The 15,688-nt window shown below is 33.9% G+C and overlaps 2 protein-coding genes across 2 annotated transcripts in view; both read right to left on the bottom strand.

The window, feature by feature from the left end:
• The window catches only part of LOC132910331 (uncharacterized), a 456,316-nt gene that overhangs the window by 240,079 nt on the left and 200,549 nt on the right, over nt 1–15,688 (bottom strand). The gene's annotated exons all lie outside the window — the stretch shown is intronic.
• Nucleotides 6,799–7,802, bottom strand: LOC132910575 (chitin-binding domain protein cbd-1-like). Its single transcript, XM_060966346.1, has 2 exons — nt 7,640–7,802; nt 6,799–7,085 (listed from the first exon to the last, which is right to left on the bottom strand). The coding sequence occupies exons 1-2, from the start codon at nt 7,644–7,646 to the stop codon at nt 6,799–6,801; spliced, it is 294 nt and encodes a 97-aa protein (XP_060822329.1). The 5' UTR covers nt 7,647–7,802.

The following is a 15,688-nucleotide window of genomic DNA, read 5'->3' as shown; positions in this document are numbered from 1 at the left end:
TATTTAGGAATCTTGTCGAAATCAATGATTTATAACGATTGGTTTAAAATAATTCTACTAATTTCTTGTGGTAGGGATGATAAAAGTGTTTGTGTATTTTTAAACATATCGTAAATAAGAATAAGTAGAAATGTACTGGTAGATATATACACCGTATATTTCGTATTGTAAAAAGAAAATGTTTATTTCGGCTTATTTATACTTTGTTTATATTTTATTATATTTATACTTTATATTTGTGTTTATATTTGTCGGTTTCTTCATTCATTCATGTATTTATATTACTAAAGAATCAATTTTTAGGTTAGAAATATCGATTATGACAAAAATAAATTTTATTTATAAGAACAAAGTTTATATTATTTAAATAATATTATGTAAATAATTATGTAAATATTATTATTATGTATTATGTATATAATTATGTAAATAATAAAATCAGGAAAAGGTACAAAACTTGTAGGTCTACGTTAACCCAGTTACAGCTACTTGATAGATAAAAGATATTCATGCTACAAGAAATTAGATTTACTATTCTTCACATTGTTAAACAAACAAAAAAGCTAACATTAATTTCTATCTGACCTATTCTTCTAAGAAGCTTGCCTAACAATCGACGAGCAAATTCTACTAACTACAGCATCTTCATGATGCAACACCGACATGATCAAATAATTCTGTAAATTAGATAAACGTAAAATCATATAAATCCCTATTGACCCATTTTCTTTTGTTGCTTACTCGATATCTGATCAATATCGGTCTACTGCATTAATCGCTTGCCTATCGACGATCCTATTCTATACTTCACTCTTACAGCCAATATGCCTGACAAAAGGACATCACATTCTACTAATGATCACCTAAACACTCATCTAACTCCGAAGTCTGACTAAACACGCTGACGTACCACAGAACGACGATAGGAGTTCGCTTCAATTTCTAAATTAAATCATTCCATTTGCATGCCATTGAGTCACCATTATCGTTTGAACCACGGCCATAACACGGTACATGGAAGGAATTAAATCTCCCTCTTTCATCGTCCAAAGAGGGGTCAGAGTAGCTGTTGGAGCATTCGAGGTCATTTTACCGAACGACGAGCTTCCTCCAGGCGCATACAGTTACGGCTGGCAATAACAAGTTCGCCGGCGGCCTATAACGTGGCCATAACTTTCACGAGTGAACATGGAACAACGATAGATGCGTGGTTAGACATAGGTACGTGAGGTTACCACGGGACCGCATAATAAGGTTCCGTGTACGGCCAACGAATGAAATTAGAACAACTTCCGGCTGAAATTGTCCAAAGTTATCAAGTCTCCGTAGCTGCTCCTTTGTGCTAAGATGCAAACTGAGATCGTTCGGTTGAACGAAAATTGACAAGCTATATCAGAACATGATGTGAATAAATACTTGTGGCAAGCGAATTCATTGATCCACATCTTAACACGTTGACTGCCACGACATCCGTATTCGGGTGTCGCTTATTTGACTTCTTGCGAAGGATCGTCGTAAGAATTTGAAAAGATATTCCAGAGGAAATAACAAAACTATTGAGTTGTTATAAAAGTAATACGAAAATGGTTTATTTGAAAAATTATTTAGAATGTAAAACTTTAAAGAAAACAACAACTTATTGTCCAAATTGTCCCGACCAACCTCACCTATGTATAGAATGCTTTAAAGTTTTACATTCTAAATAAGTTTTTTAATAAACCATTTTCGTATTACTTTTCGTAATTCTTTTGTGTCTTTGTTCGGTTCATTCGACGTCTTTTATTTGCGTAATATAGTTTGCATGCGCGTCTAATGCTTCCGGAATCATTTTTCTTAACGGCGATATCATGCTGACTCCGTCGAAGACAAGGATTTTTTGTATTTTCAGACAACCATAATAATTTTGCAGCTAATGACTCTCTAAATATTCTAATATTTATATCCTTCCTTGTTACAATTTTGTAAACCGTCAAAGCGTTTTCAACAAAAATTCCCAGAAGGAGTTGAACGCCAAGTTTCTGTACCATTTGATTCCTTTTCTAATTGTGGTGGCATAAGAAACCACTTGGTCGGAATAATCTATACCACACTTTCCTTCATTACATTCAACAAAAGCTAGTAGTTTTAATATTGCGAACAAACGAAACGAGAGATCATTCTTGAGACCACCACTTGAGCCACTCGCATTACTCAAATATCTAGCAGAGAACGCTTGGTACTGCGGTACGCATGGCCTGACGGAGATTTTCTTGAAAACACGCGTGGCAGTCAATAGATATACGTAATGAACAGTATTACATATAAACGACAACTAAATGTCAGTGATTGAATGTAACAAAAATATCATAAACTCGAACGCAAGAAAGAAACGGAAAACATAGGAGCACTTCATGAGACACTTCCCTAAGTTCAAGAAAAACAGTCACCAGTGTCATCACACTACGTAATTCTCCGGACGAAGGAACTTCCGACAATCAACATGTAAAGTGGAAATCAGTGAGCAGCAGCGGAATACAGACACTAAGTATTAACGTGTAATCCAAGGGTGAACTCGACAGTGAAGGTAAACCAAGATACCAACCAACAAACCTGGTCAGACCTGGCAGGCAAGATCTAACGACTTGCAGCAACTTGATTCCACGCCAATCAGATAATCATACAACTTTTCAACGAAAGCAATGAAAAATTCAAATATTTATAGTTCTGTAAAATAACGTTGGAGTTTCTCGACAGAGATGGAAATTTAAAGATTATTATTTCAAGCTGGATTCTCTGGATTCGATTTAAATTTACGGCAACCGCACGCCATTAGTTGCGCTCCTTCACGGAGCTGTGTATCGTTAAAGTTTCGCCGTCAGGTGTGCTGGGTAAGTTTAACTTTAAACAGCATCGATTATTTAAGATCGAGAGGAATCGTACCTAGCGAGCAAACGAAATCACAACGAAACCCAGCTAACTGAAGGAAAGTTGTTGAAATGTATTTCCATTTGGGCAGACCATTGTTTGTTATCACGTTACGAGGCCTGGCCGCACTAAGCTCTAGCTCAAATTACGAAAGAACTTGTTATTGGCTAGTGACTTCGTGCACAGACGACAAAAAGTAATGTACAATTCACGAAGAGTTTCAGAGAAATGCTGGCAATATTGAAAGCATTTTGTTGGGTTAACCCTTTCGCTTTGGGGCCGCTTATAGGCGGCGCCCGCGAGATGACCTGTGGGTACCAGCGTTGCTTATAGGCGACATCCACAAAATGACCTGTGGGCACGAACGCCGCATATAGGCGGCGACCACGTGACGAATTCTAGGTTCGACACCCCATATATCGGGCGTACACCAATGCCATCCGTAGTCAATAATATATTTTTTCGTTATCGGCAGAACATTTTATTGATATATTGAATTAATCACTTCTTAAAGTTACGCATTGTTGAAACAACATCAAAACGTTTTACGCAATATATTTCAAACATCCAAACGATCGTATACTGTTTCGTGCTAAAAAATCTGTTAAATCCATTGACAGTGAAACGATAGTTCATATACGGTTCTTACAAGAATTATTGTTATTTAAGACTTAGGAAAACGTACATACAGCAACCACGCACAATGTGCGCATTTCTGGCGCGCGCTTCCCTTCAGTGACAGTACTGGACTGCCCAAGCGAAAGGGTTAAATCTAAGATGTGAAAAAGCAGCAATGACAGCTTCATAGGAATTGGTTTCCAAAGACAGAAAATCTTCTGAATCTTTCGTTTGATCTTGTCCTAACTGTTCCTAAGATAGTCTGCCGAATTGAATAAATTCGAACTTTTGATTTATTAATTTGCTCCTGAACATATAGGAAGTATGAGATTAGACATCCGTAGTACATATTGTTTTCAGTCTGTACTTTATCTGTTCAAGTAGTCACCACTTCTAAGAAAACTCTACATCTGGTCTTTTTATTTTTCTCAAGCACTGAAGCCATCGACAGCGTATAGACAATAGATTGGGATGAAGGCAGACAATAAATAGTAGACATGCGAAGATGGCTTTGTTACGTAAAATCACAAGTCACAACTCAGATTATAAAAATATAAGAAGGTTGAGCCGAAACACAACTATTAACTTTCTTTTTTTATCGCACTTTATTATGCACTTAATAATTAAAATTTAGTATATACTGAATTGGTACGTATAAATTACATTTTATATAGATCTAAGGATAGAAACGCGGTAAAAAGATGTTGACTGTTCGAAAGTTAGAGAATCGGTAAAGTTTAGTGACGATGTTGTGGCGGAGGAAAGCTAGTGATGGGTGGGTCTAAGGACACGAAAAGAGCTAATTTGTTAAGGATAAGTTTTCATTAGGAAAGTGAGGGAAATAGACTTCGATGTCTATTGATTGATTTTCTAGGTTGGTGAGAGAGGAAGGGTGCTAACCGCCCTTGAGAGAAAATTGCTAACGGAGGATATCGAACGTGAGAAAAATTGACTTTCCCGTATCTTCCCGTAGTAGGCAAAAATATAAAGAACGCTTTGTTTTTGGCCTGAAGGATCTTAACTATGAAAATGGTTTTATGCTGTGTCCTTAAGAATATTGAGAGTACGCGGCAAGGATGTGTAGAGACATCCGGTTGTACTCTTGCTCTCGGCGTGCGGCCTGGTACCTAATGTGCTTGACGTTACAATCCCGTGACCGCGGTTACGTTAGGCGACTAGTTGTCGCCTCGAGCCCAAGCTCATTATCGCAAATGTCGGACAATTATAATCGGGTTAACTTATAGAGGTTAAAGTATTAGTGTCCTTTCATCCCCGACATATATTTATTATATAGTTAGAGTTAGTATAGTAGAGTTATGAGCCATACTTTCTATACATTTGTGGCGGCACTCGACTACAAATAATACCACCTCAAATTGGTGATCCCGTGAGAGAAACTGATTTTCCCGTATCTTCCCGTAGTAGGCAAAAATATAAAGAACGCTTTGTTTTGACCTTTGACATCTGGTTGTCATCTTGCTCTCGACATTCGGCCTGGTCCCTGATGTACTTGACGTTACAGCTTCGGGGCTTTCAGTCATAGGGTTCACTGCTAGCGTGCGAATCGGGACCAGCTCAAATTATATTGCCAGTTGTACTTACACTTCTGTATTGAAATACATTTTCTACTTTACAATTTATCCACGCGTTCCTCTGTTCATACATCTAATAACCCAAACATTATCTATAGCAGTTGCAAGAGAACACAGACATGTAATTAATTCATTCAAGTAAGATAAATTGAAATCTCTCTCTGTGAAGTTACATAAGGTGTCTAATGTTTCATGTAATGACAAAATCTTCCCCGTATTAGCTAATATTTGAGAAAATGAATCATTCCAATTTTTTCTTCAATAATGTCACAGTTCTCAAGATGGGATGACAAACCCAAAGATGCTCCACATCTCTGGACATTTTTATGACACATCGTCATGTAAATTTTTGATACGTAACATGAATAGACGCGATCATAAATATGGGAATGAGCACTACGATGAAGGTGTGAAGTAAGAAAACTGTCATTGGCATGAAAGTCAATAATTTCCCGGAAATGCTCCACATCTGTTTCGTATTGTACAGGAAAGTTTTGACAAAATTCAGTCCGTTCTAAATCACTTTTGCAACAGTTTTAAGAAAACTTAACTTATACAAAGCCTGGACGTTATGCAATTTAAGAGAAATTTGATCGAAATGAGCGAATTTGTGCGTTTAAAGCGACGCTGTGACAAAACCAATGATCTTCTTTAAAGTACATTCTCAGGCGAAAAATATCGCCAATTTCTCAAGGATCAAATAACTACAGCAGGGGAAACATATTTTACGTTTTGCAATGCTTTTGTAACGTTAGTGACTGTACTTTATATGCATCATATAACGCGCATATTTTTAAACGTGGTTTTGAATTTTTCATTTTCACAGTCCCCGAAGGTACAATTTTGACGGCGATGTACATTTCGATATTCACCTTTAAACTATGTCTAACTATTGGTAAAGGAAATTAAATTTTTATCACTTCATAGGTATAGCCCAATTTTATAAATCATTTAATATATAGAATACAATGCAATATCGAGCAACTTTTATTTCAATCCAATGTTTTACAATGCGATCTTTATATTTCACATGGCATCTTTAATTTACGTTTGCTTCGTATGTAACTACTACATTTATGGTAATGTTTTTGCTAATCAGTCGCATTTTTACAAAATAAAATAGTGACAATATACATGGCGATGAATCGAATATAATTCAATTAATATCGTTTCATGCTATGTATACATAAAGGAATGAATGCTAATTAAATTGTATCATTTACCATTAATTTTATTATTTACAGAAAATTTGCGATCTAGGTTAAATTCAATACAATCATCCTAAAAGATTACATAAATTAAATAATATATAAAAGCAGTATTACATTTTAACCTTTTAACGTCGTAATATTCTGAAATTCAGAGATACTCAAAGGTATTGCAACGAATTCATTTCTTTCTGATTCTACGATTAATTTTCCAACTTTTACGGCAAATTATTCACAAATGGTATATCCAACCACAAAGTTTTGTTTGTCAGTAAGTTGTAGTTGCCACGTTAAGCATCTTTACTCACACAGCTTCCGAGTACATAATCAAACTTTAATCCAGTATCGTATACCCCGCAATATTTAAATTTTCCGTCTCATTCATAGCAAAGTGTAAATTTACAATAATGGGATACAATATCAATATTACTGCTACAATCAGTTAGAGACTGACATTTTGACGATAAGGATAGCAGCTAATGCATGCAGTTTGGTACGTTCTTGGGTAAATCGCACGTGTCGAGTATTGGATTGAAGACGTATCCTTCGAAACACGACATAACACATTTGCGACCGTTGGAGCATTCGTAGTATAACCTACAATCTCTTTCATGAGGATAGCGAATATGGCCAGCGGTTGGACAATCAGATGGAAAAGCGCATTTTTCGCTCAAAGATTCTGCACCTTTTGTTGGAATTTCAGGTATTTCGGCAAAAGCGGTTCCCATTAGTGCCAAAACGGCAATGACTACTAATAATAAACCTGAAATAGAAGAAAGTAACGAATCTGCTATTCTGTATGTCAATACTATTCTGTATGTCATGAAGAAAAAGCTAATTTTTGTTTAAATAGCAAACTAATGATCCCTGCATCTTAAAGAAATGTGTCAAAAAATTTAGTGACGATTTTAATTTTTACAGTCACTGATTACACACGAGTATCATAAGTGATTAATATTTTTTGATTGTCATCATCAGTGACAGACTAAAACAAGATCCGTCATTGATAATGATTATTGCTAATCAAAGGAATTTGGTCATTGTTAATGGTTATAGATAATTAAAAACAACATATGATGAGTGCATATACAACACAGTGTTAATTATAGGAGTACTAAGTGTCAACATTAGCAGCATAACAATTTTCGATAGTGGTTTCCAATAAGCAAAACATGTTCATCTTCGTAATTGAAAACAACTACCTTCGTCGTTAATGTTCATATATTGTTCATATAATATAAGGATATGCGAAACTAAAATAAAGTCCCAAAAGCAAAATACGTGGTTACGAACTATATCACAAATAAAATTACTCACCTTTCATTTCAACAGATTTATTTCTAACAATGGAAGGATAACACACTCTCCTATAGTCGATTTTTGGGAAGGAACTGACATTACCAAGTTATAAGATTTGACTTTTATAGCTAACTTATCAGCATATCTTACAACTTTGTATCAGACGATACAATCATTTAACGATTCAGATTTAGAGTATTTTCAAACGATAATTCCCGTTATTATCTTACTTAAAATTTTAAAGTTATCACTCACGTATAAATTGGCTTATCGCTTTGCGCTCTACATATCAAAAGTGCGATGCTGGCACAATAGTGTTTAATAACGATACAAAAAATATGTTATGTACTTAGATATATATTTAGGAAGGCTGTGAATGCAAACTGTAATCAAAGTATCGAGGATGTCGAGAAATTCGAAGCGAGCGATTCTGTATAACAATTTCAATGAGAGAAGTAGATTACTCTTAGAAGAGTATCATAAAAACAGACAACTATAATAGATACATGGTATAAACAGGATCACACCTTATATATGTAAGAGAATCGAATTATTCGATTGGACTTGATAACGTACTGACAAAAATTTAGAACGAACGTTCTTAAAATTCTTATCCTGTTACACGATGATACAGATAAGATCGTGACACGATAGGATTGTAATATTATTTTAACGAACAAAACATAAATATCTGCAATTATAAATCGGAAATGCGTTATTTATTGTGCAGATTTCGTATATTTATCGTGAATTATGTAACACGATAATGCCAATAGACGGCTTTATATATTATTAATAATAACGAATTAATTATCTCCGTATTTTATTCGTATATCTTTCCAACGTTTAATCGTCAAAACCTTTTATGATTTCTAATAAGAAAAAGTAATTATGTTTATCTACATCTGGCAGCACTCGACTACGGAATTTTCCGATGGCTTTGCCACACAAAGCGTTATACTTTCAAAGCGTAAGGCCGATATGTCGTCTAATGTATCGATATCCCTACGGTTCTTTCGCCGAATATTCGGAAAAATGCATACGCGGCAACTGTCGCGGACATTTAAGAAACGCGTGGATAGTGAGGATATCGAGGGACAACAAAGAAAAGAATTTGGTTTCGAACAAAAGATTCATTCTGTTCCGAGCTGCGAGGTGCGAAAAGTCCAGCCTAATAGCGCAGCAAACACATTGAGATACGTGATTGTTAACGTTGATTATTAATAGTTGAATACACCTGTTTTTTGTTGAACATCAAGAGTATTTCTTGTGGGTATCTTCACCAACAACCACCTCATACATCTTCCAACGATGATGATTATCTTAGATAACGTTATCAAGGAAAAGAAATTTAACCTAGATTTGTAAAATATTATGAAATATGCATTATGTAGCGTTTTCATTCAATGGAAAATTCGCGTACTTCTTCTGGCCACGACTGACTAGGATAAGATTGATCTACTGATTCAGCAGGCGACACCGTTGAAGTTATTTAGATATTCGAGGATTAAATTAACATTTACCTGTGACGATAATTTTTATTATATCAGAGATGACCTCTAGTACATTAAATGCAAAGATGCGGCGATTAAATATTTCCTAATCAAAATGGCACTCAAATTAGCCTCGAAAATTTTGATTGTCTATAGCAGGCAAAAGTTTGTTCAAGTTAGTTAAAACAATGATTATCTTAGTCAATTTACAAAAAATAGAAATTCTGATTTGTCGTAAATTCAAATTTAGATGTCCAATTTACACATACAAATTTTAGTTAGAATTGTCAAATATTTACCAAAAATAATGAACAAGGATGTATTGAAACAGATTCTTTAAAATTTATTTATATGCTTATATTTGTTGTTGAGAATATAAAATTTATCCATGGGCATCTATCCGTATTTTGAGAGTTTTCATCTGCGAAATGTGGACGATTGTTGATAAAAAAAATAGATGATCAGTATTATTAGCTGTACTATGAATCTGCAAATTTTCATCAAAATCAGCATATTATATTTATTGTAGATGATGTGTCCTGTGGGTATTCAAATAAGGTACTTTCTTAAGATACTGTATTGTACGAGGTGACGATGATGCGTAATCCCGTATAAAACGAATTACTAGCAATAGAATTTAACATTTTTTTAATAAAATTGCGCTTTCCCGTTGCAAGGTATGATTTCATTTTTTCTCAACTTGTTACAAATCATTTCCTATAAATTTTGGAACGCCTGTTTTAAACGCAGCCCAGACCTGACCAAATTTTAATTGGAATGAAAATAAGAAGCAATTATTTCAAATAATTTACTTCGGATCTTTATTTTCACTATTGTTGTTAGAAAATAAATGGAAAATGATGAACGGGAAAGATAAATGCGTGCTGTCTGGATTAAGAATCGACCACGCCAAAATCGCCTATTTCCTCGAAACAACTCATTCTCAGCAAAATGGACCCAGCAAATTGCACCACCTGCGGAAATCAGCCGCTAACAACACACCACATACTATACATCTAACATCTAAGAAATACAATTCAGTTTGTTAAAGACTCCAATTTGTATAAGAAAAAATATTACCTTAAGAAATCTTTGCAGCAATTTGCCGTAAGCAAAGCTCTCTCTTCAAAAAGCTCATCCATGAGCCTGAACCCATCTAATATTCTTGCGAGAGAAAATAACTGTTCTACTGGTACAGTAGATGAAAGAGGCTTGTCATTCTTCAGAAAATTGTGTCATATCGAATAATCATTTAACATGAACGAATCGAAGCTTTTATCTTGCCAATTAAAATATCCATTTAGTTATTTCTTCTTATCTTCGGATAACATTCGTGGAACTGTTAGTTGTTTCCCCTTCGCCTCTTTCAAACTCCAAACCATTATTTGCGTGTAATTTTTCAATAGCGTTGATTACATCTTCGTGATAATGATTTGCTGATATGACAGCGTTAATAAAAACTGGGCGTAAAATGTTCAATTTTTCATATGTCACTTCTGATAATCACGACTTTTGAGCAAAATGGATTTGAAGTTGTTCTGATCTTATGGAACAACGTGTATATTTTATAAAAGAGTTATAGCAGAGCACGGTTTAGAATTTCTTCTAACGAGTAGAAAATTAGTTTGTGGATGATAGAGATTAATTTTTTGCAATTCAAAGAATATTTAAGCCATTCAGAAGCTACCTTGATCGCTTTATATTCTACATTTAGATTACCCATAAATAATAAATAAACATAAAATAAATAAATAAATAAACATACCCATAAAATAAATAAACAGTCACAAATTTATAACCCTTTTTATCCACCTCACCTTATCGAAACAAAGCTACTAATTTTACAAAGTTTCGTTATAAAAATGTGCTGGAGCGGTTGGTTGTTTTACCATAAAAAAAGTTTCAGAGTACAAAGGCTTAAACAAATGTACATATAAGTAAATACACAGAGAATATAAATACCTTATTTCAAGTTTCGTATCACATACTTTGCGATCCTTTTGTGTTATACTATTCTTCTCGAGGAATAATCATTCGTTCCCAGAGTTATACCTCTCAAGACTTTATATCTTATGGATCCCTTGCTTTTAAGTTCCGTAGGCAAAGTTAATGAAAAAGAAAAATGTTCTGCCGGTGAAAATAAAGTTATAAATAAAGTTATATCAGAGACTGAAAGCTACGGTGAAAAGTAATTAAAATTCCGCGGGTACGTCTAGCAGACATTTATCGCGTGCCGCGACGAACAAACTCTATCCAATTAAAGCGAAAACTGATGGCCTGTTGAAATTAATACTCTGTCTGCGGGACGTGTGCTCGGGAATTGCGAATCTCAACTTGACACGTTGATTAAGTAACATTCAAATGGTAATGCAACGGCTTCGATTAGCCGGCATTTAATTAAATCACTTTGTAACTTCGTAATTAATCGCGCGGAATGTATACAGTTATGTCAAACTGATTTCAATCGAGCACACGTTCGGAATTCTCATCGGTAAAGTTGTAGAATGAGCAAGACTCTCTGTATTGCCTCTGATGAGATTATCTCCTACAGGGAAACGATCAAGCAATTAACGCATCACAATTTCCTACCCAAGACCGAACCACTAACAATTCGATTTCATTGAGTCAAGTTGATAGCACTCAATGTATTTCAATATCTATATTGTCTGATAAGCACGATCGCGGTCTGTTAAATTGATTCTAATTACAGCACCTTGTACGATTATCAGTAGTATACTCTATTACCTCATTCTGGAAGAAATATCAACACAATCTTAATAATAGATCCAAAACTCTGCTTTAATTGAAGATAGTATTGATTAAAATATGATTCAAAACATTTTATAAGAAATAAGTCTTTGTAAGATAATAAGATAAGTACAATTCTTAGTTGGATATCGAGTATAGCAATCGAAGAAACATTTGACGTGTGATCTGTTTGTAGATTGTTAGTAGTAGTTCTGATAGTGTTACTGCTGGTGTATATGTCGCTGCTGGGACACTGCTGCTTTTCTTCTCATTTTTGTCGTCCAGCGAGGTCACGACTCTATGGAAAAGTGGTTCAAATGGCACTTCAAAATAAATGAAAATAAATCCAGTCATATAACCTTCACGCTGCGAAAACAATCCTGCCCACAGGTGAACATAAATAATATTCCAATTCCAAACAAAGATAGTCAGCTATCTGGGCATAATCCTAGACAGAAGATAAGAAGTAGATAAATCCAAACAACTGAAATCAAAACTAAAACAATTCTATTGACTCATAGGCAGACACCAATCTAAACATGCAACTAAAATAATGCTATATAAAGCCATATTAAAATCTGTTTGGACCTACGGGATCCAACTATGGGGAACAGCGAGCAACTCCAACTTAGAAATTCTCCAACGATTCCAATCAAATACTCTGAGATCCTCTATAGATGCACCTTGGTATGTTACGAACGAAACAATACATCGCGACCTTAAGATACCCATCGATAAAATAAACGTTTCTTCCTATCTTTTCCAAGAGTGTCAATTAACAAATTGAAGAGAAGATTGCATAATTAATAGATTGCAAATTTCTATGCATTTATAGGAAATCTGAAAATGTAAGGATGCGCAAGATGCACATAATATGAAAAATTATATAAAATATTCAAAATATTGTAGAATCCTTTCTACAATTAATTTATTTACAATAAATGAATTAATCGGGCGTTGGTTAAACAGCAAACGATGGTTCTTTAATGTGAACTATATACAGTAACGTTCTATAATTTAGACAACTAAATGGTTAATATGCAATCCTTAACCGATGCACCTTGATATGTTACCAACGAAACAATACAACGCGACCTTAAGATACCCACAGTTAAAGAAGAAATAACCGAATTCAGTAACAGTATAACATAGAAGTTAACAACAACTAAAACCCATTAGTTACTCAGTTACTTGACACGACGGATTAGATCCGCAGACTAAAAAGACAATACTCTTTAGATTTAAGCATTAGATTCAACTAGAATCAAACATACGATAAACATTTATTATTCAAGTTATAGTACCGTGCCAGAATAATTTACTTATAATTCTCAATGAGAATTGATTGTAAAATTCTTCCAAATAAAAAAAAAAAAAAAAATATCGTCATGCATGTTCCTTACGCGCGTTCTCCGACGAACGTGCATGATTTTCCTTTTTCCTGAACGGAATTGAAAAATTGTTTGATTCGCGCTGTGAATGTCTCTTATAGAAAAATGTTCACAGAATTGCGTACGATAGTCGGAATTCGTGTCAGACCTCTACTTTTTAGAAAAATTAGGGCTAAAGCTAGTCTCGTCAGCTTTATTTAACATTTACAGATATATGTGTCGAGAATTGTGGATCTTAATTACCGAAATAAAATACCGTAAAGGAACACTAAGGTTACACTTAGAATTCAAATTAAAATAGTTATAAATTTATTTAATAAATGATTTCCAGGATCTTCGTCGATATATATTTGCACGCGTCTCAGCACTTTCTTTGTCTCACCATCTTCCAATATTACCAACGAAACAATACACCGCGACTTAAGATACCCACAGCTAAAGAAAAAATATCCAAATTCAGTAACAGATATAATATAAGAGGCAAGAACCACCAAAACCCATTAGTTAGCCAATTGGCTAGTAATTACTTGACACGACGAATCAGATCCGCAGACTAAAAAGACAATACCCTTTAGATTGAAGCGTTAGATTCAGCTAGAATCAAACATACTATAAACTCTTATAATCCAAGTTACAGTACCACGCCAAAATAATTTACTTAAAATTCTGTATGAGAATTGATTGTAAATAGTCTACCAAGTAAAAAAAAAAAAAAAAATTTTGTCATGAAACAAAAATCGGACTATGATTGCCGGGATTTGAGAACCCGGGTTCCGAACGTTCGTAACCTCAGGCGCTAACCACTGCGTTGCCGTCGTTCGACAGTATTTACTGTCGAGTGCCGCTACAAATTTAATAACGTAGACATAATTTTTGTTACAATAATATCGTCACACGTATTAAACATTAATTGTAATGCTATTTTACAAAACTTTTTCAACATTATAAAATTGAATAAACTAGAAGCTCAGAAACATAAATTGGTAAAATTCGTTGCAGAGGAAAACGAAATTTTTTGGGAGAGCAATCATAAAGTTACCAAATAGATAGGACAAAATCAATGAAACAGATATAATGTATACAATATCTAATTTCATAGCAATACACGAGGTGAATCACGTAAAGTGTTACAGTATGTTTTTTCCGAAACTACATATAACATTATGGCTATCCCAAAAGTTTTTTTCGCTTTATAAGGAAATAATAGATGCTCAACATTTTTTGTTTTATATTATTTCATTGAGTTATGTATAATCCATTTAACTTTTCAGAGAGATAATATTTTAGAACATAAGAAGCTGTTGGGTGGAATTTCCTAGGGGTGGAATTGTGTATTAATTTTTCATTATTTCGACAACTGTTGCCAAGGCTAATAAAACTTTTACCTGAATCATTTTTCATATTCTGCATATTCATCACATTTCTGCATACTTAAATCTTATACTCTAAAATATTAGCCTCTTTGAACCGTTTAACATGTTCAAATTTCAAGCCGATATCTATTACATTTTCGAAGAGAACAAATTGTACAATTTTTGTGGTGCATCCTGTATATATTGACTTTCTAATATTTCTTTCTCAAATCTGGAGCGATGCAGTATTTTAAACGCAACAAATGTATTAAAAGTGAAGTAAACTTGTTCTTCTAAATTTTGTGTAGGTGCAGTAATTGAAATATACGATCGCTTAGATTAAACAAATCCTATTTACCGAACGCGGTAAAGCCGTTACACTAATCGGATGACTGACCAGTAACGGGTCTATTCCACTAGCCCAACTTTGAACCGTAGTTCAACCTATCCTATTAACTTAACTCTCAAACTACTGAAACGGTATTAATTTTCAATCCAAAGTACTACTTTCAACGACGGATTTGTGCTTCAAGTTATCAAATCTACTTTATATTCATCGAGGTAATCGTTCTTCTATAAATCTCCTAAGCAACTTAAAAATTCTATCAACTTGAAATATGAAGACAAACTAAACTTTTAAATCTTTCGAAGCAGTGTATTCCACGGATTCGATGGCTTCGTGACTTCACTATATAATATACTTGTTATTAAATATATTACTTTGAAACTACATGCTAAGCATCACTTTTCAAAAATATAAAATTTGATACCTTTACAGTAACATGTCTTCTCATATAAATTTAAATAAGTTCCAACAAATGAAATGCTATTTATTTATCGATTAATGTTATATTTAAATTTCCTTTATCCTCTCATTTTGTTCATCAAATAAACTAGGCTTATCTCATTAAATTAATCATCATTTGAAGATCAACCTATATGTACCTAATTATATCAGATATTAATAATAATAATTAGAATAACACGATGGAAGTATATTGAGTGTATGAACATCATATGTAAAGCTCAAGAAAAGCACACGTTCATTTTATCAAAACACATATATATTTAATGATTAGGAAA

This window comes from Bombus pascuorum, chromosome 9 (assembly GCF_905332965.1).
Source record: "Bombus pascuorum chromosome 9, iyBomPasc1.1, whole genome shotgun sequence".
NCBI classification, from domain to species: domain Eukaryota; kingdom Metazoa; phylum Arthropoda; class Insecta; order Hymenoptera; family Apidae; genus Bombus; species Bombus pascuorum.
This window is presented reverse-complemented; position numbering and strand designations above follow the sequence as displayed.